Source organism: Oncorhynchus gorbuscha, linkage group LG20, assembly GCF_021184085.1.
Source record: "Oncorhynchus gorbuscha isolate QuinsamMale2020 ecotype Even-year linkage group LG20, OgorEven_v1.0, whole genome shotgun sequence".
Classification (NCBI taxonomy): Eukaryota; Metazoa; Chordata; class Actinopteri; order Salmoniformes; family Salmonidae; genus Oncorhynchus; species Oncorhynchus gorbuscha.
In genome coordinates this window covers 19,453,157-19,478,857 of record NC_060192.1, presented here as the reverse complement: position 1 = coordinate 19,478,857, position 25,701 = coordinate 19,453,157, and the positions used below count along the sequence as shown (strand labels likewise).

The following is a 25,701-nucleotide window of genomic DNA, read 5'->3' as shown; positions in this document are numbered from 1 at the left end:
TGTAATTATTTAGCCACTATGGCCTATTCATTGCACACACTGTATATATACTTTTTCTATTTTATTATTGACGTATGTTTGTTATTCCATGTGTAACTCTGTGTTGTTGTTTGTGTCACACTGCTTTGCTTTATCTTGGCCAGGTCGCAGTTGTAAATAAGAACTTGTTCTCAACTAGCCTACCTAGTTAAATAAAGGTGAAAAAAATAAAAATAGCACTGCAGTCACTTTTTTTCCTGAACATTCTCGTGATTTTGTTCAGAAACATCCCCACTTAATGTCAATACCTCAAAAATAAGCTACATACTATGTCAAATATTCACATGACGGACATACGACAGGGTGGGAGGTAGCCTAGCAGAAACAGCATTGGGCCAGTAACCCGAAAGGTCGCTGGTTCGAATACCCGAGCCAACAAGGTGAAAAATCTGTCAATGTGCCCTTGAGCAAGAGTGTGCCGTATTACTATGGCTGATCCTGTATAATGCTTATACAAAGGTAGGACAGATATTTATTCAGTTCCAGTATGTAGGTTGAAGGAACAATATTGGCAAAGATGTATTTTCAGTACTTGAATCCATGAGGAACAAACACAAGATGTAGTGGATATGGCTATAGGGAGAAAAGAACATCACAACTTCCTCTCCAAGGACAGTTCTGACTCATGCTTCGTCTCCTCCTGAAAAGGAAGGGTATATTGACGTGGAGGATAGACACGGAGTGAGGCACGCAGACACGGGCAGGATAAAGGATAAGACGCACTTTAGAATCTCTTAAATCACAGAAAGCAAAAGGAGACAAGTGCAAGACAAAAGCATGTTAAACAATTCACTAGTGACCACATTCCAAAGTGGCAAATAACAGCTTTCTCAATGGCACAATTTCACAATTTCTGTCACGTTGAGGCTATGCAATGCCAATTGAGAAACCCAGCATGACAGGCCAAATTGGTGTGTAGAAATGTTCACCTTCCTCCATTCCTTCCAGTTATTGGGCATAGGGCCAGAGTTTTTCCCTGACCAGGTCAGACCATTTAAGGTCTGGTTATGTAACAGGTGGTTCAGTGAACTACAGTCGCATGATGAGTATCCTTTCCTTGAGACCTGACAACTTACTCTAACCTCCAAAGCTAATGCCTAGGCTTTAGCTCGGCATGCTAACATAGTCTTGCATTGTACAGATGACCCCGGTTTAACCACAGTTGGTCAGTCAGGTCAGTGGGTCCGCTGGCTTACACAAACGTGGACTAAAGGGCACGGACACTTTTATTGTGTTGGTGCATGCTGTTAAGTTCAAAGGGACATTGAAAAGCTTTGACCTTCATAGAACGAGTAAACATGATGGAGAACAGTTGGTCACCAAGTATCAAAAGACTCAGAGAATGATTGACCCTGCTCTCTATAAGAAACAGCTGACATTGTAAGGTGAAGTCTTTGGTCTTTTGAGAAAACATTGAAACACTGTAACACTCGAACGACCTCATTCAGAGAGACATAAGTCAAATGTACAGTGATGCGTTGAGACTTTTGGAAGATTTGGCACAACCTATTTCTTGACTGAATAGCCTCTTTTAAAAAGGGCCATTAGTGTTTTGTAAATTAACACATGAAATGAAGAATATGGCTATGACAAATGTGAAAACCTTCATGTTGACGGTAATTGTTCATGCCATGCCTTGTGTCATTTTTTTCTGATTTAAAACACTTTGTCAAAGTAAAGGATGTATAGTTGTTGACATGTAGCGAATAGAAAATCTCCTATAAATAACACATGCTGTCCCTTTTTATACTCCCTGCCTCAAGAACACAACTGGATAAATAAAGGCGTATCAATTCTGGTCATGAAGTTGCACCACACCTCTGATTATCGTTTAGTGTTCTTCATTTTGTACGCTTGGCCTTCGATTACTCTCACCCACACGCAAACAAACTCACACACTAATAACTCAAATCTGGAGAACCAGGTGGATGAACAGTCAATCAAGAATATTTTAATTTCCTGCACGTACAAAAGGGCACATGGGCTTTAGATTTAAGATCCTACTTTGAATTCCTGATTAACATTAACAAATGGTAATTTAAACCCTTCACATATGTGCCTCCACTCAATAACATGAAAACCTCATAACTTTTCTTAATTAAATGAAATACATGAATGCATGTGCATAGTGAAGCAGAAATACATAGCTGGGAGAAAAAAAGAACTGCTGGATTTAGGGGTTGGCGAAATATAATAGAACATTTTAGGCCAAATCACATATGTGGCAGACATGAATCAGATATCTATACTGTATAGACAGCTGGACTGGGGGTAAATGGCACAAAACGTAAGGTTATAAGCTGGTAAATATCGCAATATTAAAAACCCATAAAATCGAGGGGGGGGGGGGGGGGTCTGATAGGCTACAGTGCCTTCGGAAAGTTATAAGACCCCTTGACTCTCCACATTGTTATGTTTTAGCCTTATTCTAAAATGGATTTAAAAAAATCCTCAGCAATCTACACACAAAACCTGTTTTTGCTTTGTCATTATGGGGTTTTCAGACATGTTTGCAAATTTATACAAACAAAAAAAGTATTCAGACCCTTTGCTATGAGACTCGAAATTGAGCTCAGATGGAGCCGGTTTCCATTGATCATCCTTGAGATGTTTCAACTTGGAGTCCACCGGTGGTAAATTCAATTGATTGGACATTATTTGGAAAGGCACACGCCTGTCTATATAAAGGTCCCACAGTTGACAGTGCATGTCAGAGCAAAAACCAAGCAATGAGGTCGAAGGAATTGTCAGTAGAGCTCCGAGACAGGATTGTGTGGAGGCACAGATCTGGGAAAGGGTACCAAAAAATGTCTGCAGCATTGAAGGTCCACAAGAACAAAGTGTCATCCACCATTCTTAAATGGAAGAAGTTTAGAACCACCAAGACTCTTCCTAGAGCTGGCCACCCGGTCCAAACTGAGCAATTGGGGTAGAAGGGCCTTGGTCAGGGAGGTGACCAAGAATCTGATAGTCACTGACAAAGCTCATACCTTCCAGAAGGACAACCATTTCTGCAGCACTCCACATATCAGGCCTTTATGGTAGAGTGGACAGACGGAAGCCACTCTTCAGTAAAATACACAACAGCCCGCTTGGAGTTTGCCAAAAGGCACCTAAAAAGGACTTTGACCATTAGAAAAAGTAATCTCTTAGTCTGATGAAATTAAGATTGAACTCTTAGCCTAAATGCAAAGTGTCACGTCTGGAGGAAACCTGGCACCATCCCTACGGCGAAGCATGGTGGTGACGGCATCATGCTATGGGGTTGTTTTTCAGCGGCAGTGACTGGGAGACTCGTCAGAATCGAGGCAAAGATGAACGGAGCAAAGTACAGAGAGGTCCTTGATGAACCTGCTCCAGAGTGCACTAAACTTCAGACTGGGGCGAAGGTTCATCTTCCAACAGGACAACGACCCGAAGCACACAGCCAAGACAATGCAGGGGTAGCTTAGGGACAAGTCGTTGAATGTCCTTGAGTGGGCCAGCCAGAAACCAGACTTGAACCCAATCAAACAAAGTACTGAGTATAGGGTCTTAATACTTCTGTAAATGTAATGTCTTTTGTTTTTTACTTTTAATAAAAAACTGTTTTAAAAAATGGGCTACTGTTTGTAGATTAATAAGGGGGAAAAAACAATTTAATCAATTTTAGAATAAAGCTGGGGTCTGAATACTTCCCGAAGGTACTGCATGTCGCCTACCACCCCGAGTTATGACACAGAAGATACTAAAATGAGTTCTCTGAAGCGGTTTTTAATGAACCATCAAACATTTAATGGAATACTGCAAACATGTCAACAGTGGGGAAGTGATATGTACTGTACATTCAAAGTATTCATACATTAAATTCGCTTAATAGATCCTCTTTTACCATTTAGCTTAGGCCTAGCAACAAAAAATGTCCCATCCCACACATGAAGAACATGCAGAAGTCATGTTTGGCTGCTGTTCAAAATCTTGCAGTCATAACATTTATTTGACACCTCTCACACTGATCAGGGGTGGCAGGCAGCCTCGTGGTTAGAGTGTTGGGCCAGTAACCGAAAGGTTGCTGGATCAAATCCCCGAGCTGACAAGGTAAAAGTCTGACATTATTCAACAGCCTCTCAACAAGGATTGCCCATAAGCTTACTGAAAAAAAAACACACGTGAACACGTCAGTCAAGGGTGCCGTAAACCTTGCAGTGCATATAGGCCAGTTTCTCAGCGTGGGTTCGCCTCAGCAGAGGGAACCACTCACGGTGAGGCAGCTCCACCACTCGGTATCCAGTCAGCTTCAGCTGCCTCCTTTTCATGGCGTGCAGCCCCAGCAGCTGTGGAGAGCGGTAGCAGTAGTGGTTCCTGTTCGTCACCTGGATGGCCAGTCTGATGGGGGCTATGGAGGCTTTGTGGGAGTCCCTGGGGAGTGGGCCTGGGTTGTTACGTTTGGTCAGAGTCCCCACAAGCCCGTCCGTCAGATCGACTCCCACACTGAACAGCCCCCCTCCCTCATCCGGCTCTGTCCTTCGGAGGAGGGGCAGTTGAAAAGCTTGGGTTGGGGGAAGGGGGGTCTTTCTGCCATTGGTAAGTTGAGTCAAAAGGTCCTCGGTGAGAGTGACTCCTGTGTTGATCTTCTCCCAGCCCTGAGTAGAAGAGCCAGAAGAAATGGGGTATGTCTGCACTGAGGTCACAGGTAGCGGCTGTCCGACAGGGTTCAAATGCACCTCCAGGTCGATGGAGCGGGTGTGAGGCAGGATCATTAGTTTGCTCACAAACTCCTCTCCACCCAAAAGGTCCCGTAACACAGCCTCTGCCTCCAGGACCTCAACCTTCTGACACACGTCCTTCTGGGCAAAGCGCCACAGAATCTCCGTTGTCTCCTCCCGCAGCTCTCTACTCAGCCGCGGGCCAGTCCAGTGAGGCAGCTCCAACGCCACTGTCCCATCCAGAGTGAACAAGTCTTTCTTCAGATCCAGCTGTTTGGACCTGGTGGCTAGGCTAACAAACTCGGGGCTCAAAGCTAACGCCACAAGGTCCTCAGGGAGCTGACAGATAAATGCCAGGCCGAGGAGGCCGGTTAGGAGGTGCTCAGGATAGCGCTGGAACTCATCCTCTCTCTGCCGGAGGGCCTCAATGAGGCTGGGGTAGAAGTTAGGGCACTGGCTGGGCAAGACACCTAGGGTCCCAAAGGCCCATATCAGCTTGCCCGAGTCTTTGCTCCGACAGTGTGGCGCTAACGACGGCAGGCGCTCAGCAACAGCCAGGAGGATGCGTTCGTTGCGGTAATGCAGGGACGAGCAGGCCAGTGCCACATGCATCAGACCCTGGACGCCCATGCTGGGGGCACGGCGAGGCACCTCATGCGCCATGACCTCAAGCCAAGCCCGATGGTCCAGGTAGCTAAAACGCAGCAGCTTCATTACATTCACCATGGCAAAGTCACTCATCTCATACACAACCGAGTGGGCCCTGTCCACCAGCCGGTTCACCGATCCTTCCGAGAGTGCTGTCTGGGACTTGAACAGGCCCAGGCACACAGCACCTACCTCCTCTGGCTCCAGCTGGTCCAGGTGACGCATTAGTATCTGCTCTAAGGGGTGAACTAGCTCTTTGGGGCAGTGCCTGCCCTCCCCCATCAGATACAGAAGCTGGACTATCTCAGGGACACCTACCTGGCCTAAGTGCAGGCTGGCGCAGTCATACAGGCACTGCAGGTACTGAGGCACAGACCTCCTAAGGCAGCGCCACAGGTCTGCAGCCAACAGCAGCTGGTGGAGGCCCATCTCCCCGGCCCTGCGGCCCAGCTCAGCCTCATACAGCCCCAGCATGCTGTGAGTGGGGGGCAGGCCCAGCCAAACGAACGACCTCAGCACCTTCAGTAGCTGGGAGTGGCTGAAGTGACTCAGGTTTTCCACTGAGTAGCGGAGCAGCATGATGAAACGCGTGTCACCCCTCACTAAAGGTGTCTGGTCAGGGTGCAGGTGGCTAAGTTTGGTGAGGAAACCAGTTACATCCACAGGCTCCATGCTGCCCTTCAGGATGGTTACTTTGTGCAACAGGAAAAAGGCCTGCTTGGAATGGACTGGGGCAGGCCGCTGGGACAGGTCAAGGGTCATGGCTGAGTACTCTGGGCGGCATGTCTGGAAGGCACGGGGGTCGCCTTTGACGTCTGGGGTTAGGGGTTCTGTGCGGTAGGGGGTTGCCCTTTCTGCCTTAGCCCCAGTGCCTCTGTTGAAGGCCAGGTCCAGCAGAGTGTTCTTGGTGCTGGATAGGCGGCGTGAGGAGCTGACACTGTAGCGGTTACTCAGCTGCCTGAAGGCAGAGGTGACGGTGGACTGACACTGCTCCTCCATCTCCAACCTGCTCAGGGAGGCTCCAGGGTCATGCTGAGGCCGATAGTAAGAGGAGGGGTTGTACTGTAACCTGTAGCCCCCGGGATGTACCCCTTCCCTCCCATCCTCCTCATCGAGTCCCTCCGTTTCAGGTTCTCCATAAGCGTTGTGCAGATGCCGAGCTCTGTGGAACTGCCAATGGAGGGCTAGGGAGAGACGGCGTAGCCTAGCCACATGGCATAATGATCCCACAGACATCCACCTCAGAAGCTGAAAGGCAGAGAATGTGCAGGAATTATTAGGTTGTTGGTTTAAATCAAATCAAATGTTGTTTGTCACATACACATGGTTAGCAGATGTTAATGCGAGTGTAGCGAAATGCTTGTGCTTCTAGTTCCGACAATGCAGTGATAACCAACAAGTAATCTAACTAACAATTCCAAAACTACTGTCTTATACACAGTGTAAGGGGATAAGGAATATGTACATAAGGATATATGAATGAGTGATGGTACAGAGCAGCATACAGTAGATGGTATCGAGTACAGTATATACATATGAGATGAGTGTGTAGACAAAGTAAACAAAGTGGCATAGTTAAAGTGGCTAGTGATACATGTATTACATAAGAATGCAGTCGATGATGTAGAGTACAGTATATACATATGAGATGAATAATGTAGGGTAAGTAACATTAGGTAAGGGTAGCATTGTTTAAAGTGGCTAGTGATATATTTACATCATTTCCCATCAATTCCCATTATTAAAATGGCTGGAGTTGGGTCAGTGTCAATGACAGTGTCTTGGCAGCAGCCACTCAATGTTAGTGGTGGCTGTTTAACAGTCTGATGGCCTTGAGATAGAAGCTGTAACTATAGATATATTGTTCCTAAAATGTAAGGTGCATGCTGCTTCAATTCTAGAGATGACATTTCTACTTCATCCATATTAACAGAACAGCCTATACGAGGGCCATGTGGAATCTTGTTCAGGATATAGCTAGCTAGCTGGGTTTCCTATAGCTAACTAACGTTAGGATATTAATATACATAATTGATAACGCCGGGTAAGCTATAACATTGGTGGCAAAGAAGAACACAGTACAGTAGACTGGCGAGCTCTCCCCTGAAGTTTTCAGTAGCTAATCTTAACTAATCAGGTAGCCACTTTGGAATGAGTTGCTAGCTAACGTTAGCTAAGTATGATAAATTGTATTAGCTAGCTAATTTATTCCACAATACTAGCCAGTTGCAGTTTGCCATATATACAAAACAAAGCAAACTCACCGATAATTGCAATATCTTGCACAAGGAAAAGTATATATCATTTTTTTATGACATTTCAGAAACATCCTTGTCTGTAAGGTCGCTGATGAGCTCTGACCTACGGCGCTGTGCGAGTACAAAAATAGTAACGTCAGCGAAAGCGAACTCTTTGTCGAAGTAGCTGTGCACTAGACCGCTCTCCTAGTATATATTAAATGAATTCTGCAGATGTGGAAGGCAGGGTTTTCCTACTTATGCAGTTGCTCAAATGAATGTGAAATCATGCAATCAATCAATATATTACATGATACTATCCTAATACTGAAATTGGAAGTAATTGACCAACTGTATCCAATTATCCTAACTTGACAATGCTTGGCCAACTGTATTTCTAATAAGAGATTAGAACTACTTCAACATGTTTAAAATTGAAAGTCAGATATTGAGTATTGAGCTTTATTCATAGTGAGCATGTGTGAACACCCTGTGGGCAACAAAATGAGTTATTCAAGATTTAATCACATCTTTAATCATTAAATTCATATTTGCTAAGATATGTTTTCTTCAAGCCATTTTTCAGTAACACAAAATAAATACAAAAAGAAACTTGATACCATTTTGTCTTTTAAGACATTACAAGAGTTGAAACACACAAAATCTAACATATTCGTTTTTGAACAATAGCTTCAGTTGTACTGTACCATGTAGTAGATCAAAATTAAAAAGATTTCATATATATGTATATATTTATATATTTATATTGATATAGTTTAAAAAATAAAAGCGGAAATGTCTGTCTCATTAATTCATAATAATCCTCTTAAATTATTCACACGTAATAAGCTTGATATATTTGAATAAATATGTACACATAATAAATAACAATAATATTTACATCCAAGTACACTGCCTTTCTGTTTCTACTAAGAACACAGCAGGACACAACAAAAGTACATAGCAGCAAATGTTGCCCCAAAACTGAGGGTGTGGGCCCTCCATCCCTTGCTCTACCTCTTTCTTTTCCTCTTCTTATCCTCCCTTTAACATTAATTCTTTTTTAAGTCCTCACTTCTTTCACCCCTGACTTCAAAGATATTCTCTAAATTTCCCAGACCCATGAAAAAATATATGTCAACATATACTGTACACACTAATGTTTAGAATAGTTTTAATATATTGTAAAATGTCCCATATAGCCAAATATATTCTAGAGATCTATAAAGGTAGTATATATTGACATATACATAGTTTTTTTCAAATGAGGGTGGGACCTGTTCAAACAAGTACACCACACAAGTACACTCCATTATCTCAAAGAATCATTCCAAAAATGCATTACTCTTCCTATAAAGTCTGAATTTTACGATTAGCATCCAACACCATCATGTCTGCTGGCTCAGCTACCACCTGCTGCTAGTGATCTTAAATATACACTTTGCGTAGATAAGCAGCTTCATTGACCAACCTTTATGTTTAAGTAATCATTAATTAATCACTAACACACCCCTTTTTGTCACTTTAAGAAATATCAATGGAGACCAAAAGCATCTAGAACGTCAACAAATTACAAGCTGCTTTTAGCTGTCGCCTACATAGTTTCGAAACAAAGTAAAATGCTAAGAGGTTTGCAGCTGATTCGTCATCCTGGGATTGATTGAGTCATTTTGTGTCAGTTGTTGTCGCCACAAGGTGGCTGTCCTCAGTCACTGCAGCTACTGATAGCACAGAGGAATCTACATGTGCGGCATCACTGGAGATGGAGGAAACAAAGCCTTCTACGCCCAACAAATACAATGTGCCGTCAATCATTCACAGCTGCAGACCCATCAAAGCTTTGGAGATCCCTGATTGGTTAATACAACTGATCCTGTCATGCAATCCCAGCCTTTAGGGTTCTGAAGCCTCATTTTCCCATCTCAACCAAGCACATTATTAAACGCCCCCCCCCCTTAATAACACAATGCAACACACTCCTGAAAAACACATCTCACACCCCTTAAAACAGCTTCTGTATCTTAACCTTTTGGTTTGTTTCCTTCGTGATTTGGTGTGTTCTTAAAGCACCAATAAAGTCACAGGGGGAGGCTGTATGGATGGATCTCCCCCTGTTTACCTGAATCATATCTTGTTCCTAATGTTAACCATGTGAATTAAAACAGACGAACTGGCCCTGGCCAACTTGTTAAGGGCATACAGTAACAACACATGCCCAACAGTCATGCTGCAAATCTGACACCAGTAGTATTCAATGTTGTTCTTCAAGACCCTTTATGTACAGAGGTTGATAAAGCTGTGTTTTACGCCATACAACACTCTTCCGTGGCCTTCATCTGCTCTTAAATGCTAGTAAAACTAAATGCATGCTCTTCAACTGATCGCTGCCCGCCCGCCCACCCGACTAGCATCACTACTACAAATGGTGTAGTAGGTGTCTGGCTAGACTGTAAACTCTCCTTCCAGACTCACATTAAGAATCTCCAATCCAAAGTTAAATCTGGAATCGGCGTCCTATTTCGCAACAAAGCCTCCTTCACTCATGCTGCCAAACATACCCTCGTAAAACTGACTATCCTACTGATTCTTGACTTCGGCGATGTCATTTACAAAATAGCCTCCAACACTCAACTCAGCTCAATTTCGATGCAGTCTATCACAGTGCCATCCGTTTTGTCACCAAAGCTCCGTATACTACCCACCACTGCGACCTGTATGCTCTCGTTGGCTGGTCCCCACTACATAATCGTCGCCAAACCCACTGGCTCCAGGTCATCTATAAGTCTTTGCTAGGTAAAGCTCTGCCTTATCTCAGCTCACTGGTCACCAAAGCAACACCCACCCATAGCATGCGCTCCAGCAGATATATTTCACCGGTCATCCCCAAAGCCAACACCCCTTTGGCCGCCTTTCCTTCCAGTTTTCTGCTGCCAATGCCTGGAACAAATTGCAAAAATCACTTTAAGCGTCAGCTGTCAGAGCAGCTTACAGATCGCTGCAGCTGTATACAGCCCATCTGTAAATAGCCCATCCAACCAACTATCTACCTCATCCCCATATTTGTTTTTCTGCATACCAGTATTTCTACTTGCACATCCTCATCTACACATCACTCCAGTGTAAATTGCTAAATTGTAATTACTACGCCACTATTGGCCTATTTATTGCCTTACCTCCTTTCTTCATTTTGCACATACTGTATACAGATTTTTCTATTGTGTTATTGACTGTACGTTTGTTAATTCCATGTGTAACTCTGTGTTGTTTTTGTCGCACTGCTTTGCTTTATCTTGGCCAGGTCGCAGTTGTAAATGAGAACTTGTTCTCAACTGGCCTACCTGGTTAAATAAAGGTGAAATTAATAATTTTAAAAAAAATCAAAATCAAACTCTAAATCAAAAATATTTCATTCTCGGTCTTTACACTGTCAGTTATTGTGACAATTTACAAATAGGCCCAGACAGAATCTGCAGGGTAGTTTCCTTATCCTTACTTTTACAGTATTTGACAACTGTAGTAGTACATGTTTAGTAGTAGTATTTGGCTTGATTTAAATTGAGATTTTTTAAATTTCACATAATTTCTAGAGGCTGCCTTGAGGAGAATCTTTCTCCCAGACTGTCTTCGCTTTATAATATATTCATTTCATTTCATGCTAATGTCAATGCAACAATAGCTTTTCCAATAGTGTGCTACTCTTGATCCCAAAATTCACCCCAACCTAAATGTTCAGTGGATTGCCGATCAATAGAACTAAAACCTACATACAGGGTGGCTTGAAGAGCGTCTTTGAAAACCAGAGTAAACTGTTCTTTTCCTTCCCCATGCCTCTCTCTGCCATCCGTAGTGCAGTGCGTCCTAGGACCGCCCCGGGGTAGCAGTGAGTACAACTATTTAGGACTACAAAATGAATGCTATTGATATGTGATACTGTTGAATTATTATAAAAGTGTGTATAAGCTAAATTGAACGGCTCTGTAGTGTTCTGGAGCATTATGGATCTGGAGCATTATGGATCTAGAGCACATAGAATCTAGATCTCTGTGGATTCTATCCTCTCCAGACGGGTGAGTACCGGCCAGGGAGGGGCCAGCTGGTGGAGGGCGGGAGGGAGCTTCTTGTCCTCAGCAAGGGGAGGTGGGGAGAGAGAGAGGGAGGGTAGGGGAGTGACAGGGGCAGGCAGGGGGATGGGGGACAGTGGGGGTGGTGAGGTGGGCGAGGGGGTGGTGTTGGTGGAGGTGAGCTTGGAGCCCAGCTGGCCCACGCGAAGCTCCAGGGCCTGGTTCTTCTGCAGGGTCTCCACATAGCTGAGCTGCAGCTGGGCCTGGTACTTGAGCACATGCTCTTTCTCGTCCATCCACACATGGCGCTCCTTCTTGAAGGTGAGTGCCTGTCGCTCACGCTGCTGTCGTTCCAGACGCAGCTCGCCTTGGAGGTGCTCCAGCTGCCGGCGCAGGTCCCCTGCCTCCTCCCACTGCTGGTGGGCCTCCTGGCGCTGCTGGTGGATTTCCTGCCGCAGTTGGGCCTCTTGACGCTGATGAGTTTCCTGACGCATGTGAGCCTCCTGGCGATGGTGGGCATCCTGGCACTGAACCTCATCGCTCTGCAAACTCAGTATGGCATCTGGGGGGGGGGCGGGAGGTGGAGGCAGGGCCGGGTAGGAGAAGGCGGAGCCTTCAGGTGGGCTGTGTGGCGAGGGAAGCCCCACTCTGGTCCTGGATGCTTCCCTGCTCCCTCCACCACTAGCCTCGACAGCCCTATCCCTCACATTGAGCTCACCCAGGGCCCGCTTCAGCCCTACCACCTCAGCCTCAAATATTCCCAGCTTGTCCCTCAGCTGAGAGACCTGGAGAGACACAGGGAGGAGAGGCCGGAGAGTCAATCAGGAGTTAAGAGAGTAAGTGGTAGCTAATTCACTTAATGCGTGTCATGTGAGAGAGAGTATTGTTTGTGTCTTTCAAAGTGTATTTGAATGACTGTATCTGTACTGTATGCATGTGAGTGACTCAAGAGCTCAAAACGTGTGGTGCACAGACCAGAACAACCCTTCAAGTGGTAGTTAGTGTTTCAGGTCCGTCTCTGACTCTCCAGACCTCAACCCTACCTCGGACAGAGTCTTCTGCAGCTCCCCCTCGCAGCGCTCCAGCTCCAGGCTCTTGGTGCTGTAGGAGTCCTTGAGGCCCAACATGGCCTCTTCCCAGTCCCTCAACTGGGCGTTGGCCTCCTTCAGCTGGCCCCGCAGGGCCACCATCTCCCCCGCCCGCTGGGTCACCTCCGCCTGGCTCTCCCTCAGCTGCTGCTTCAGCAGGGAGATCTCCCCTGCCTTCTGACACACCTGACAGGGAGGGGGATGAAAGACATGGACATGGTTGAAAAAGAGATCAACAAGCACCAATGTAAAGGGCATGAGTCTGTGTAATGGATGTGCACTTACAGTATAGGACAGCTACTGCTGCATTGTGTGCTAATGATCAAAAAGCATTTGCACAGAACAAATAGGACACATCTGACCATTGGTTTAGACAGTATTGCCCTTTGTCGCTTTTAGCATGGACATCTACTATTTATTCTCAGCACTCCTTTTCACATTCTCCCTCTCACTTGTCATGCTCCCTAAAGTTTACCTTCCTCCCAGTTAACTTGTAAACCTCACCCATCTCTCTAGTATCCCACACCCAGCCATGCACACTACCCTCTTAACCCCCGGGTCCCCTCTCTCACCTCCCATTTGGTCTCCTCCAGGCGTGGCAGGATGTCAGCCTGCTCCTTCCTGTAGTCCAGGCACTTCCTCTCCAGCTCCTCTCTCTGGGCCAGCAGCGCAGCCATCTCCTCATGCAGCCGTCGCTTGTCCTGCGACAGACGGGTGATCTGGGCCTGCAAGGCACTCTGGGAGCGCTGGGCGCGACGCGTCACCTGGGTAGAAATACATTTGGTAGAATGGAGATTCCCGATTCAAATCAACATTCGACAATGGGTATACTGGAGGCGGCCATATTGAGTGTACTATTTGAAATAAGGTAAGTGGGAAAAATTTTGCACAGAATTTGACTAAACTACTTCTCAACGCTCATTCTTTGTCTTTCTCAGTGTTTGCCATGCAGCCATGGCAAATGCTATTGTGTATAGCCTACGACCACAATCTGTGAACTAAGGAGCCATCACCTGCTGCAGGCGTGAGGCATAATTCTGCCGCAGCTCGTCCATCTGGCGCTCCCACACGCGCTGCTTCTCCTCAAACACCTGGACGATGGCCACCTCACTCTGGTCCAGATTACGGCGCATGTGGAGCACCTGGGAGAGGAGGAAAGGAAGTAACTCATCTGTAATTCACATGTAGCTGCAGGGGGTGATGGGGAATTCACAAAATGGCTGCCATCCATCATCGAGGTTACTGCCCCACTAGTCAAATATCGCTACCTCCAAGCCCTCAGTACTTGAATAACTTGTACTACTATTTCAGACCAAAGACCTAATGGGTCTTACCTGGTTTACCGTCAGCTAATAAAAATACAGTTGTCCGCTCGGCGAGTTTAGGGCACACCCACCTGACCAGTTTATCAACTCACCCAACCAGTTTCCCAGCGGTTTTAGTTTCAAGTTGTATTTATCACATGCACAAGTACTGTGAAATGCTTAACTTTCAAGCCCTTCCCAACAGTGCAGTACTCAATATCAAAATAGTATAAATAAAAAATAAATAAAAAATAACAGGAACGTGTAAGCTATGTATGGGTTATTCTTAAGCCATAGACAGTATTAGGTAAACAGTAAGATCACTAGTACAGTTACCTATGCCCTCCATGGGTTATGCAAATTCCTCAAATTTCAAATAACAATTTATTGTGATTATATAAAATAACTGCATTCACTGTCCTATAGTTGTGATAATTTGCACCACTGGCACTATTTGTTTGTTGCTTTCTTCTACAATATAATATATTAAATCTCCTCCTGCACCCCCCAGTAGTATCCATTCTTTCTTCTCCCTTTTCCTCTCTCCCTCTCTCGTCATCTACATCTGTCTCAACTCACCTCTTGCTCTCTCTCCCATAGCCGATCCTCCAGGTCCTGGATGACGTCATCGGAGGAGGGCGAGGGGCGGAGGGGGGGGGCGTCACTCAGGTGGCTGAGCCTCTGATAGGATGAGGAGCTCTTCCCAGAGGAGGAGCGACCACTATCCGAGGTACTCAGTCCGTTCTGGTATCCACTATTACCGCTAACGCCACCAGGCTTGTCCATCTTCTCCAGGGCCCCTGTGGTCCCCAGGCGGTTGATGTGGCTGGTGGAGGCACTCAGAGGCCCTAGGACAGGCGGGGGCCCGTAGCCCGAGCTGGAGCCAGCGTAGGTGGGCAGGCTGGTTAGAGAGTTCCTCCCTGAGTCGGAGAGGCTCCCCTGACCTCCACCCCTACTGCCACCACCTCCCCCGCCTCTGGTACCTCCACCCTGGCTGCCAGAGCTGTCTGTCTCTCTGAGGGGTCCAGGTAGACTGGGACCCCCACCCCCTCCAGCCCCACCTCCGACCCCTCCTCCGGGGCTGCGGCCCCCTCTTCCGGTCTGGGGGGGGCACACCAGATTCTGCATGGAATGGAAGCTCTTGGGCACTACAGGCTTGAAGGCAGAGGGGCGGACCAATCCATCGTTGCTCTGGATGGGGGATGATGGAAAATGGCATTGGTGGTGAAATGTAACGCAAGGACTGTATAACATACATTATCTGACAATTAGGTTGACAGAGATTATGAATATGCTGCTATACGTGTAATTAATTAAGCAGCAAGCATACTGACGCTACATGTGAATTTCAAATGGGGATTAAGAGCATTTACTGTGGTTTGTTAATGTACCGGTACACAAATTATATGCAGATATACAAAAAACAAATGTCCAGTATGAGACCTTTTCAGAAATCTATCATAAAGAACAGTAACAGCTAAGTAAAGGCTAATGCTATTAGAATGCATGGAGGAGTTGAGGGGAGAGGAGAAATAACTCAGGCAGCTAGGTAACAAAGTACAGTATATCAATTTATGACAGCTTTTTATATACATTCCTGTACAAATACACACACATGCACAACACACTTTCAACATGCACCCTCATACTCAACTTACAGCCTGTATTTGGACACACACACAGAGAGAGAGAGAGAGAGAGAGAGAGAGAGAGAGAGAGAGAGAGAGAGGAGACTCACCTGAACCTTCTCCAGCTTCCCAGAGATGGGGAGGATGTTGGGGGGGTTGTTATGGTTATCCAGTTTGGCTGCGCTGGCGCCCGCCTCTTTGTACTGAGCTAGTTGTTGGCTACTGTTTCGATCATTGTTCAGCGAGACCTCGTTGTTCCCGCAAACGTCCAAACTCACTGCCCCTCTCTGCACTTCTCGCCCCCCATCCCTCTGGTCCCGCCCATCACACCGCCCGCCTCCATTCAAAAACACTGCATTGGACACCTGCCTCTCACTGTTACCCACCACTGCTCGGTTCCCATTGGAAACGCCCCTATTTCCATTGGAGACTTGTCTGCTTCCATTGTTATGGGCGGGGGGCCTCTCTCTCTCTGCTCTCTCGCAGAGCGGCAGAGGACGCTCGATGCCGTAGTAAGAAGAAGAGTGCTCCACTGTGGCAAAGCTTCGTTCGTCAGCCGTAGTCCCCTTAGCATGGGTCAGGGGAGGAGGTTGCTGAGAGGACCTCTCGATGCTGTAACTCCTATCTTCCAAGCCCCTGCCCCTGTGGGTGGAAGTGGAGGGGGGTGGTGGTGGGGCACGAGGCAGGCTGTTCTGCTGGGTGGTGCGGGTGCCCACGCTCCGCATGGCGATCTCCTGCTGCTATTGCTGCTGGCCAGAGGTGTTGGTTGAGGAGAATACCCCGCTGGCCACAATTCCCATGCCCTGGGGGCGCCCCTTCTCACTCATCCCCCCACACTCCACACGTGCCATGATGGAGGGCAGGGAGGCAGCACCAGCCGACATGCACTGCAGGACACACAGAGACATCGAGAGGGAGAAGGTAAAGAGAGAGTACATGCCCACACAAACACACACTATACGTAACAGAAGGAGGAGGATGAAGAAGTCCTCCAACTGCGATATCTGAGACCATCCGTGCTTGACTTGGGCAGGAGCTGAGTATCAGCACCTCAAATGTTCTACTGCTCCTGTTCCTCTTGTAGAATATTAGCTCAAAAGTATTGTGGAGCTCTTGCACCTAAAATGTAAACAGTAAATGTAAACAGTACGGCACCAAATGAGTACCGGCACCTACAGTGCCCTCAGAAAGTATTCATACTCCTTGACTTATTCCACATTTTGTTGTGTTACAGCCGGAATTAAAAATTGATAACATTTTTTAAAAATCTCACCCATCTACACACAACACCCCACAATGACAAAGTGAATAAAATGTGCTTAGCATTTTTTTAAATACATTTATTGAAAATGACATACATAAATATCTAATTTCAGAAGTAGTCACACCCCTTTATTGGACATTATTGAGTTTTTCCTGTAAGTCATTAAGAGCTTTGCACACCTTGATTGTACAGTATTTGCCCATTATTATTTTCAGAATTCTTCAAGTTCTGTCAAATTGGTTGTTGATCATTGCTGGACAATCATTTTCAAGTCTTGCAATAGATATTCAAGCAGATTTAAGTCAAAACTGTAACTAGGCCACTCAGGAACATTCACTGTCTTCTTGATAACCAGTGTGTATTTGGCCTTCTGTTTTAGGTTATTGTGCTGAAAGGTGAATAGATCTCCCAGTGTCTGGTGGAAAGCAGACTGAACCAGGATTTTTTCTAGGAAAATCCCAGTCCTTAACAATTACAAGCATACCCATAACATGATACAGCCACCACTATGCTTGAAAATATGGAGAGTGGTACTCAGCAATTGGATTTGCTCAGAACATAACACTTTGTATTCAGGACATTGCAGTACTACTTTAGTGCCCTGTTGCAAACATGATGCATGTGTTTGGAATTCTTCCTTCTTTTCACACTTTAAATTAGATTAGTATTTTGGAGTTCTCCTATCACAGCTATTAAACTCTAGAACGGGTTTAACGTCCCCATTGGCCTCATGGTGAAATCCCTGAGCAGTTCCCTTCCCTTCTGTCAAACGAGTTCAAAAAGACGCATGTATCTTTGTAGTGACTGGGTGTACTGATAAACCATCCAAAGTGTAATTAATAACTTCACCATGCTCAAAGGGATATTCAGTGTCTGTTTTAAATGTTTACTCATCTACCAATAGGTGCCCTTCTTTGCAAAGCATTGAAAAACCTTCCTGGTCTTTGTGGTTAAACGTGTTGGAAATTCACTGCTTGACTCAGGAACCTTACAGATAATTGTATATGTGGGGTACAAAGATGAGGTAGACATTTGAAAATCATGTTAAACACTATTATTGCTCACAGACTGAGTCCATGCAACTGATGGTGACTTATTAAGCACATTTTTACTCCTGAATTTATTTAGGCTTGCCATACAAAGGGGTTGAATACCTATTGACAAGACATTTCAGCTTTTCATTTTTTAAAAATGTGTAATTTCTTTGTGGAAAAAATTAGGTACACAATGGTTTCAAACGGCACTCGATCTTCTCTCTTCCAAAGAGAAAGTGACATTTTTTAGTTTGGTGTGGCGACAGAGTGGTGTTTGAATCAGGGCTAAGGTTACTATTGAGATGACAAACTGACACAAAATAAAGAAGTTAATTATATACTACACACAAATACAAGGAAGAGAGTAAAGGGGTTGACATACTGTACAGAAGACACACACTTCACTAAATAAAATGTTAAAACCTTTTTACTCTACACATTTTCTCTGACACCCAAAAGTATGTTACATTTTGAATGCTTAGGACAGGGAAATGATCCAATTCACTTATCAAGATAACATCCCTGGTCATCCTTACTGACTCTAATATGCAACCTTCCGGATACTAGTCCAACGCTCTAACCACTAGGCTACCCTGCCGCCGCGGTGTATACTTTTAATGTTGATATTTAAGTATTTTAGCAATTACATTTACTTTTGTTACTTACAGTACATTCAGAAAGTATTCAGACCCATTGACTTTTTCCCACATTTTGTTACATAACATCCTGTTTCCATTGATCATCCTTCTACAGCTTGATTGAAGTCCAACTGTGCTAAATTCAATTGATTGGACATGATTTGGAAAGGCCCACACCTGTCTATATAAGGTCCCACAGTTGACAGTGCATGTCAGAGCAAAAAGCAAGCAATGAGGTTTAAGGAATTTTCCGTTGAGGTCCGAGACAGGATTGTGTCGAGGCATAGATCTGGGGAAGGGTACCAAAACATTTATGCAGCATTGAAGGTCCCCAAGAACACAGTGGCCTTCATCATTATTAAATGGAAGAAGTTTGGGAGCACCAAGACTCTTCCTAGAACTGGACGCCTGGCCAAACTGAGCAATCGGGGGAGAAGGGCCTTGGTCAGGGAGGTACTCAAGAACCCGATGGTCACTGACAGAGTTCCTCTGTGGAGATGGGAGAACCTTCCAGAAGGACAACCATCTCTGCAGCACTCCACCAAATCAGGCCTTTATGCTAGATTGGACAGACTGAAGCCACTCTTCAGTAAAAGGCACGTGACCGCCACTTGGAGTTTGCCAAAAGGCTCCTAAAGACTCAGACCATGAGAAACAAGATTCTCTAGTCTGATGAAACAAAGATTGAACTCTTTGGCCTGAATGCCAAGCATCACATCTGGAGGAAACCTGACACCATCCCCATGGTGAAGCATGGTGGTGGCAGCATCATGCTGTGGGGATGATTTTTATCAGCAGGGACTGGGAAACTAGTCAGGATCGATGAAAAGATGAACGGACTAAAGTACATAGAGATCCTTGATAAAAACCTGCTCCAGAGTGCTCAGGACCTCAGACTGGGGTGAAGGTTCACCTTCCAACAGGACAACAAATCGAAGCACACAGCCAAGACAACGTTGGAGTGGCTTCGGGACAAGTCTCTGAATGTCCTTGTGTGGCCCATCCAGAGCCCGGACTTGAACTCAATCTAACATATCTGGAAAGACCTGAAAATAGCTGTGCAGCGACGCTCCCCATCCAACCTGACAAAGCTTGCGAGAATCTGCAGAGAAGAATGGGAGAAACTCCCTAAATACAGGTGTGCGAAGCTTGTAGCGTCATACCAAAGAAAATGAGGTTGTAATCGCTTCCAAAGGTGCTTTAACAAAGTGGTCTGAATACTTATGTAAATGTGGTGTTGTTTTTTATACATTTGCAAAAATCTCTAAAAACCTGTTTTTGCTTTGTCATCGTGGAGTATTGTGTGTAGATTGATGATAATTTTTTTTTAAATACATTTTAGAATAAGGCTGTATCGTAACAAAATCTGGAAAAAGTCAAGGGGTCTAAATAGTTTCCGAAAGCACTGTACATGAAGTACATTGAATATTATCCCAAAAATTATGTAAAGGCTAATAAAGGACAATTTGAGGTATCAATTTTAGCAGAAATTCCTCCTTATACAGTTATTATACCTTATACCTTATTCCAAATCATATGAAAATTAATATTCAAATGTGTTTTTTCAGTTGAGAAAATTGTTTATGCAATAAAAATGAAAGCACATCTTGTATAACTGTAAAAACAGTTGACATTAAAGTGGAACTGACAATTTTAGCAACATGAAATATTTTTTAAAATCTGTTTATACACATCTCTAGGAAGAATATGACACCTTTTCTTGCATTTGCTGACAAGCGAGCACTTAGATATGGTAATTTTCACTCTTTCATAAGTTCATAGAATGTTTGGGAATTCAGTGTAGTTGCGTTTGGACAATTAATAGACACTGCAGCAAATAAAACCTACTAAAAACAACTGTCTTGTCCAGGACCAGCGACTACGCAGAACGGTGCGGCATAGCCAATCAGAGTTACAGTATGCCTATATGCAAATAAGCAATTTGCCACACAGGCTGGCCATCATTCACTTTGAACTGGAGTGTGTGTTAATAGGCAGCAGCATCAGCGTGACATTAGATAATTAGAACGCATTCACCAAAAGCCACAAAACACACCTGAATGGATTTCTGTAAATATGTAAAAACCATGGGCGCCCTCTTACATTTGGGAATTTTACAGCCCTATTGATCAAACAACCATGAAAAGGCAGGCTCTCTCTCCCTCAGTTGCCTATGCACATCAACAATCAACAATAGCAAGATCAACAACTAATGGTAGTCAGAGCGATATTAGCTCAAATCTAACAACGGAACATTAGATAAACCCTCTCAGACTCGTTAAACTAGTAGGCTACAAAATTGCACTGAGAAACAGAAAAGTAACCTGCTCGTCATTCTGCAGTTTGCCTGCTTGTCCCAACCTACGTTTTAAACAACTGAATCGGAACCTGCCTGCCTTCCCGCCCATTTGATCGATGCCAAATGCATTTTATTGACGACTAAGAGATATGCTAACTGGATAACAGTTGCTCAATTTCAGCATAGCTAGCTAAGCGATATACATTGTTTTGCTAGCTAACCATATGACACCTGGATCTCTAGCTGTAGCCACTGAAAAACGATATGAGGGGAAAGTCAGTCAGTCACTCACCCACTCCTCCAATGCCATGCCATCCTCCTAGCAGCTAGCTAGCTAAAGTTAGGCTCCATGTTTATAGCTCACTAAATAAATAGATACGCTAGTTCAGGGGTGTCAAACTCAATCAGTGCACGGGCCCATATAGAAAAAAAAACACATTTTCAGGCCAGACATAGCCTATTTGTTTTTACAAAGAAACATGCAACAGCGACCCAAACTGGCTATTGTTTTATTTGGGGAAAAAAATATGGTCCGATGTTCACGTATGTACATAGGAAGCTGTATAGTATTTTAACATTACAACAAAATAGATAAATATTTGTCCAGCCTTTGCTGCTAAGCTTGCAGATGGTCATAATAGGCTGTCACTGTAACAGTATAACTTTAAACGGTCCCCTCGCCCATACCCGGGCGCGAACCAGGGACCCTCTGCACACATCAACAACAGTCACCCACGAAGCATCGTTACCCATCGCTATTTAGCGCGTACCACCGCTAACTAAGCTCGCCGTTTCACATCCGTGACGCCACCCTAACCAAAAAGTATTCATGGTATTTTGAGTCAAGTGAAACTTTTTTTAACAACCTCTTATAAAGTTGGTTTTGAAGCATAAACTGGGAATTGTATATTTATAACTGATATTACGATTGTCTGTTTGTTTAATATCTGCAAAGTAGTTTAATGCGGTCAGTTTAACTTTAAAGGGTTAACAAGTAGCCTAGCTCATCAATATGATTTATTTGAGTTAATAGACGATAACTACTTGATTAGTGTTTCAATCAAAATATTAACTACATTCCACATCTACATTAACAGACATATTCAGGATTTGCAATTGAGGTACAATCATAGAAGGAAAGCTTACTGTGCTCACTGCTCACACAATCTTCGTATTGTTCGTTTCACACCCTTTCTCTCACTATTTGTTGATGGTTAGCAGAGCAGGTTTTTTGCACACCTGGTACATTTGCATGTTAACATATGCCTTCTGTCTTATATACACACGAAAACTGATAAAACATACACAAATGCCAACAAATATTCTGTCCCTGAACCACACCCACAGGGAACACCATCTGATTACTCAACTATCACTGATTGAACATTGACCTATGTAATATCTGGATTTATAGTGCACTGTACCAAGTGTTGCCTACTACTCCTTTCTGAGCAAAGATGCAGCCAAACCATTGTGCAAATTCTCTCTCTCCATTTTCTCTTCATGCCTGAAGAGACACACATGCAAACAAATGCAAATACACACAGACACAAGTTCTTCCCCCTGCGCCAATGATAATGACAAACAAAAATGTATTTTTCAACTGTCTGACTAATAGAAGGAAAAACGAGTCAAATCATCAATACTTCATTGAGAAGAAGGTCATGCCAAGTATGTGTGCATATAAAGAGAGTACATCATGTCTGTGTATGCATCACTAAGTGCAATAAGGAATACATACTATATTATCATTATTTCACTGTCCCCTGAACCACAGACGGAGAACACTATCTGATTACTCAACTATCACTGATTGAACATTGACCTAAAGGTAATATCTGGATTTATAGTGCATTGTACCAAGTGTAGACTATACTAGTCCTATCAGGGCAAAGATGCGGCCAAACCGTTGAGTGAATTCTCTCTCTCCATTGTCTCTTCATGCCTGAATCCAAGACCGTGCACATTAATCTACCATGCTACTTTGCTATAGTAAGGTAAGAATTAACATTCCATCTCAGGTAGGACATGAGAACAGAACCGAATGTGAAAGTGTGAGTACTGAATCCTTGGGATAAGGTGCTGTTCAAAACTAGATAGGGTGCGTTACTGCCCCAGGGCCAGTAGAGGGACCTGTTCCAGTGTTGGCTGAGCTGTGGCACGTGCCTACACTCCTCACTGTCACAGTTACACACTCCTAGGCATTACATCATCGGCTCCATGCTTCATACAGAGAGAGCACGGCACACACACACACACACACACACACACACACACACACACACACACACACACACACACACACACACACACACACACACACACACACACACACACACACACACACACACACACACACACACACACACTCTTTCTTGTGTGCCCTCATTCACACACTTACCGATTCCTCAAATCTCTCAAAAAGGTCATTCTTCTCAATCTCTTGTCCTGTGCTGAAATGCACTGAGGTATTTAATAGGTGTACACACACACACCTGCAATATATGCTCTCCCCATATTGTCACTGCATTGTCCATACATAGATCCCTATATACACAACTCAAATGCAAACAAACTGTCCCCCAAACAAAGTGACCACTTCCCACTACACACACACTTCACTTAATTCAAGGCCTCATATAAACTAGGTCTAGAAGACCTCCAGAGCATTAACACTGGGCACAGAGGTAAACACTAGACAGTAGAATATATTCAATAGGCCTATTTTATCAGAGCTCCCTTGCCATTATCATCAAATTACTGTCCATATACCTACAACTGACATGTTAGCCCTCACTTTTAGTTCACACACACACACACATACATACACATACTTATAATATGCTTCAGGACATGTCAATAATACAGTGTTTGCTACATCTGTTTGGTAGTGATGTAGGCCTAATAAAATCAGCCTTATTGCCTATGCAAGCTCTATTCCTGTTAAGTGCCAAGGTAGGTCTAAATTCTACTGTAGGACATTTGCTCTTGGTCTGTCAATTTATGCTCTTAATATATAAAAATGATCTTCATTCTTTTTGTAGCAGCTAAAACAACCTCCGTCAACCCTTTCACCGCACAGATGTGCACAGGCAGGGTGACTGTCAGCTGACGCGGCGATGCTAGAGCACAATGGAGAAACATCACTCGTTTCCCCATACCAGCGAAAAAGCCCTAACCCAACAACGAAGGACGAGAAGAACGAGATAATTAACACGATCTACCCATTTCCCCCTGCATTTCATTCCGTTCACGAATTAGGCCTGCATAATGTGCGTGTGGGTCAGGGAAATAGCTCTCCCCCCGTGGGGGAAGCGGAGGGTCGTGCTCGAGTGAGCGTCGTAAACTACAACTCGCGCGCACAACCGCTCGCTTTTGCCACATTCCCATCTCGCCGTCTTTACTTTCACTCCAATAAGCAATATGAACAAGAACGGTATCCCTCTCCCTCATTGCTCTGCACAACAACATTTGAATCACCCAAATCCTTCTCCCCGTCAGCGTGCACCATGTAAAGCGGCAGGATAATGGATTGGCAATGCAGTGAATGGCGATAAAAATAGAAAAACGCAGGTGTCGATGTGCGCCGCGCTGCGTCGCCTACTAGGTGCGCGTATTTCTCTGTGGAAATGATGGAGCGCTCCGCTCAAACAGCAGCTCCACACTTACTATTAGCGGCAGGCACAGCACTGCTCCTCGGTGAGCTGTCCGATTCGAGGTTCGCAGATAGCGACGGTGGAGCGGGAGTGTAGCCTAGGCCTACTCGTGTGGCTCTGGTCGGGGAAAGCTGCAGCCGCTAGTACCCGTAGCAAAGATCGGGTGATTGAGGCATCTAGAGGATGCGTGCATCAGCTGTGTCACACACCCACCTCCGCCCCGCCCCTTCTGATGACCACGACACCGCCCCCTTCCCAGAACGGCACCGCGCCTGCGCCCACACTTCCAGCAACAAAGGTGTGAATTCTTCCTCCACATCAGAATAGCACACAATGTATTGATTTTGTTCCACACAGAATAAGTGGATAACAAATACAGTGGCTATTGCTGGAAAATGGGGACTCTTGCCAATCTTGCAATTTGTCTTTCTGTGTCTTACTATGTATATATTCCTTTGAGTACTGTACAACGGAATTACATATGACCGGGCAGGATAAGTGTGCGTGTGTACTAGTATAGTGCATAATAAGTGCGTGTGTAGCTCAGAATGCAGTTCTTAGTACCGAGGGAAAGTGAGGCCTTGGGCAAACATGATTGCCAGTTCCCAGGGGCAGAGACAGAGCAGAGCTGGCTGTGTTTGTGTAGGTGAGGAACTGGAGCCTGAAAATCAGCCTCACTCAGGACTAGTCAAGAGAGAGAGGAGGGATAGGCAGGGAGAAATTGCAGAAAGAGACAAAAGAGAGAGATATCAAAAGATGAGCAGGCAGAGCGAGAGAAACTAGCCTATGTTGAAGCTGTAGCAGAACAGAACTGTTAACTTGTCTGTAGATGGATAAGAAGGACCATGTCCTCTCTTCTAAACCTCTGACTGGGTTTACCGAATGCACACGCAGGCATTGAGTTCAAAATCAGAGCTCACACACAAAAAATGCCTTTATAGGGATTTAAAAACATTAGATCATTACATTCCAAGCAAAACTAAATGAAAGGGTTGATGAGTATGAGAGTTTCTGGTTTCATTTGGAGTAAATCACATTATTTTCAGTAGCCTTTTCCAATGTCAAGAAATGTGTGATTTATTTCCCTGTCATAATGCCTTCTTCATACACACTCCACTGT

The 25,701-nt window shown here is 44.7% G+C and overlaps 2 protein-coding genes across 3 annotated transcripts; both read right to left on the bottom strand.

The window, feature by feature from the left end:
* Nucleotides 1-3,355: 3,355 nt before the first annotated feature.
* LOC124007258 (FAST kinase domain-containing protein 5, mitochondrial) lies at nucleotides 3,356-7,785 on the bottom strand. The gene is made up of 2 exons (XM_046317690.1): nucleotides 7,637-7,785; nucleotides 3,356-6,620 (listed from the first exon to the last, which is right to left on the bottom strand). Exon 2 carries the CDS (start codon nucleotides 6,606-6,608, stop codon nucleotides 4,197-4,199), a length of 2,412 nt encoding a protein of 803 aa, XP_046173646.1. The 5' UTR covers nucleotides 6,609-6,620; nucleotides 7,637-7,785; the 3' UTR covers nucleotides 3,356-4,196.
* Nucleotides 7,786-10,884: 3,099 nt separating this feature from the next.
* On the bottom strand, nucleotides 10,885-24,738 carry LOC124007257 (leucine zipper putative tumor suppressor 3). Of its 2 annotated transcripts, none has more exons than XM_046317688.1 (7): nucleotides 24,595-24,738; nucleotides 15,801-16,577; nucleotides 14,642-15,253; nucleotides 13,772-13,900; nucleotides 13,331-13,522; nucleotides 12,714-12,944; nucleotides 10,885-12,455 (listed from the first exon to the last, which is right to left on the bottom strand). In XM_046317688.1, the coding sequence occupies exons 2-7, from the start codon at nucleotides 16,413-16,415 to the stop codon at nucleotides 11,643-11,645; spliced, it is 2,592 nt and encodes an 863-aa protein (XP_046173644.1). In that variant the 5' UTR covers nucleotides 16,416-16,577; nucleotides 24,595-24,738; the 3' UTR covers nucleotides 10,885-11,642. The 2 variants fall into 2 exon arrangements, with proteins under 2 accessions (XP_046173644.1, XP_046173645.1); XM_046317689.1 differs by lacking the exon at nucleotides 24,595-24,738 and adding an exon at nucleotides 22,072-22,210.
* Between the last annotated feature and the right edge of the window lie 963 nt (nucleotides 24,739-25,701).

Coding starts and splice junctions, on each gene's coding strand:
- LOC124007258 (XM_046317690.1), bottom strand. CDS start 6,608: ATGTCTGTGGGATCATTATGCCATGTGGCTAGGCTACGCCGTCTCTCC.
- LOC124007257 (XM_046317688.1), bottom strand. CDS start 16,415: ATGCGGAGCGTGGGCACCCGCACCACCCAGCAGAACAGCCTGCCTCGT. Junction 13,901..14,641: donor TATGGGAGAGAGAGCAAGAG/GTGAGTTGAGAC, acceptor CTCCTCTCCCAG/GTGCTCCACATGCGCCGTAA. Junction 12,456..12,713: donor TGCAGAAGACTCTGTCCGAG/GTAGGGTTGAGG, acceptor GTGTCTCTCCAG/GTCTCTCAGCTGAGGGACAA.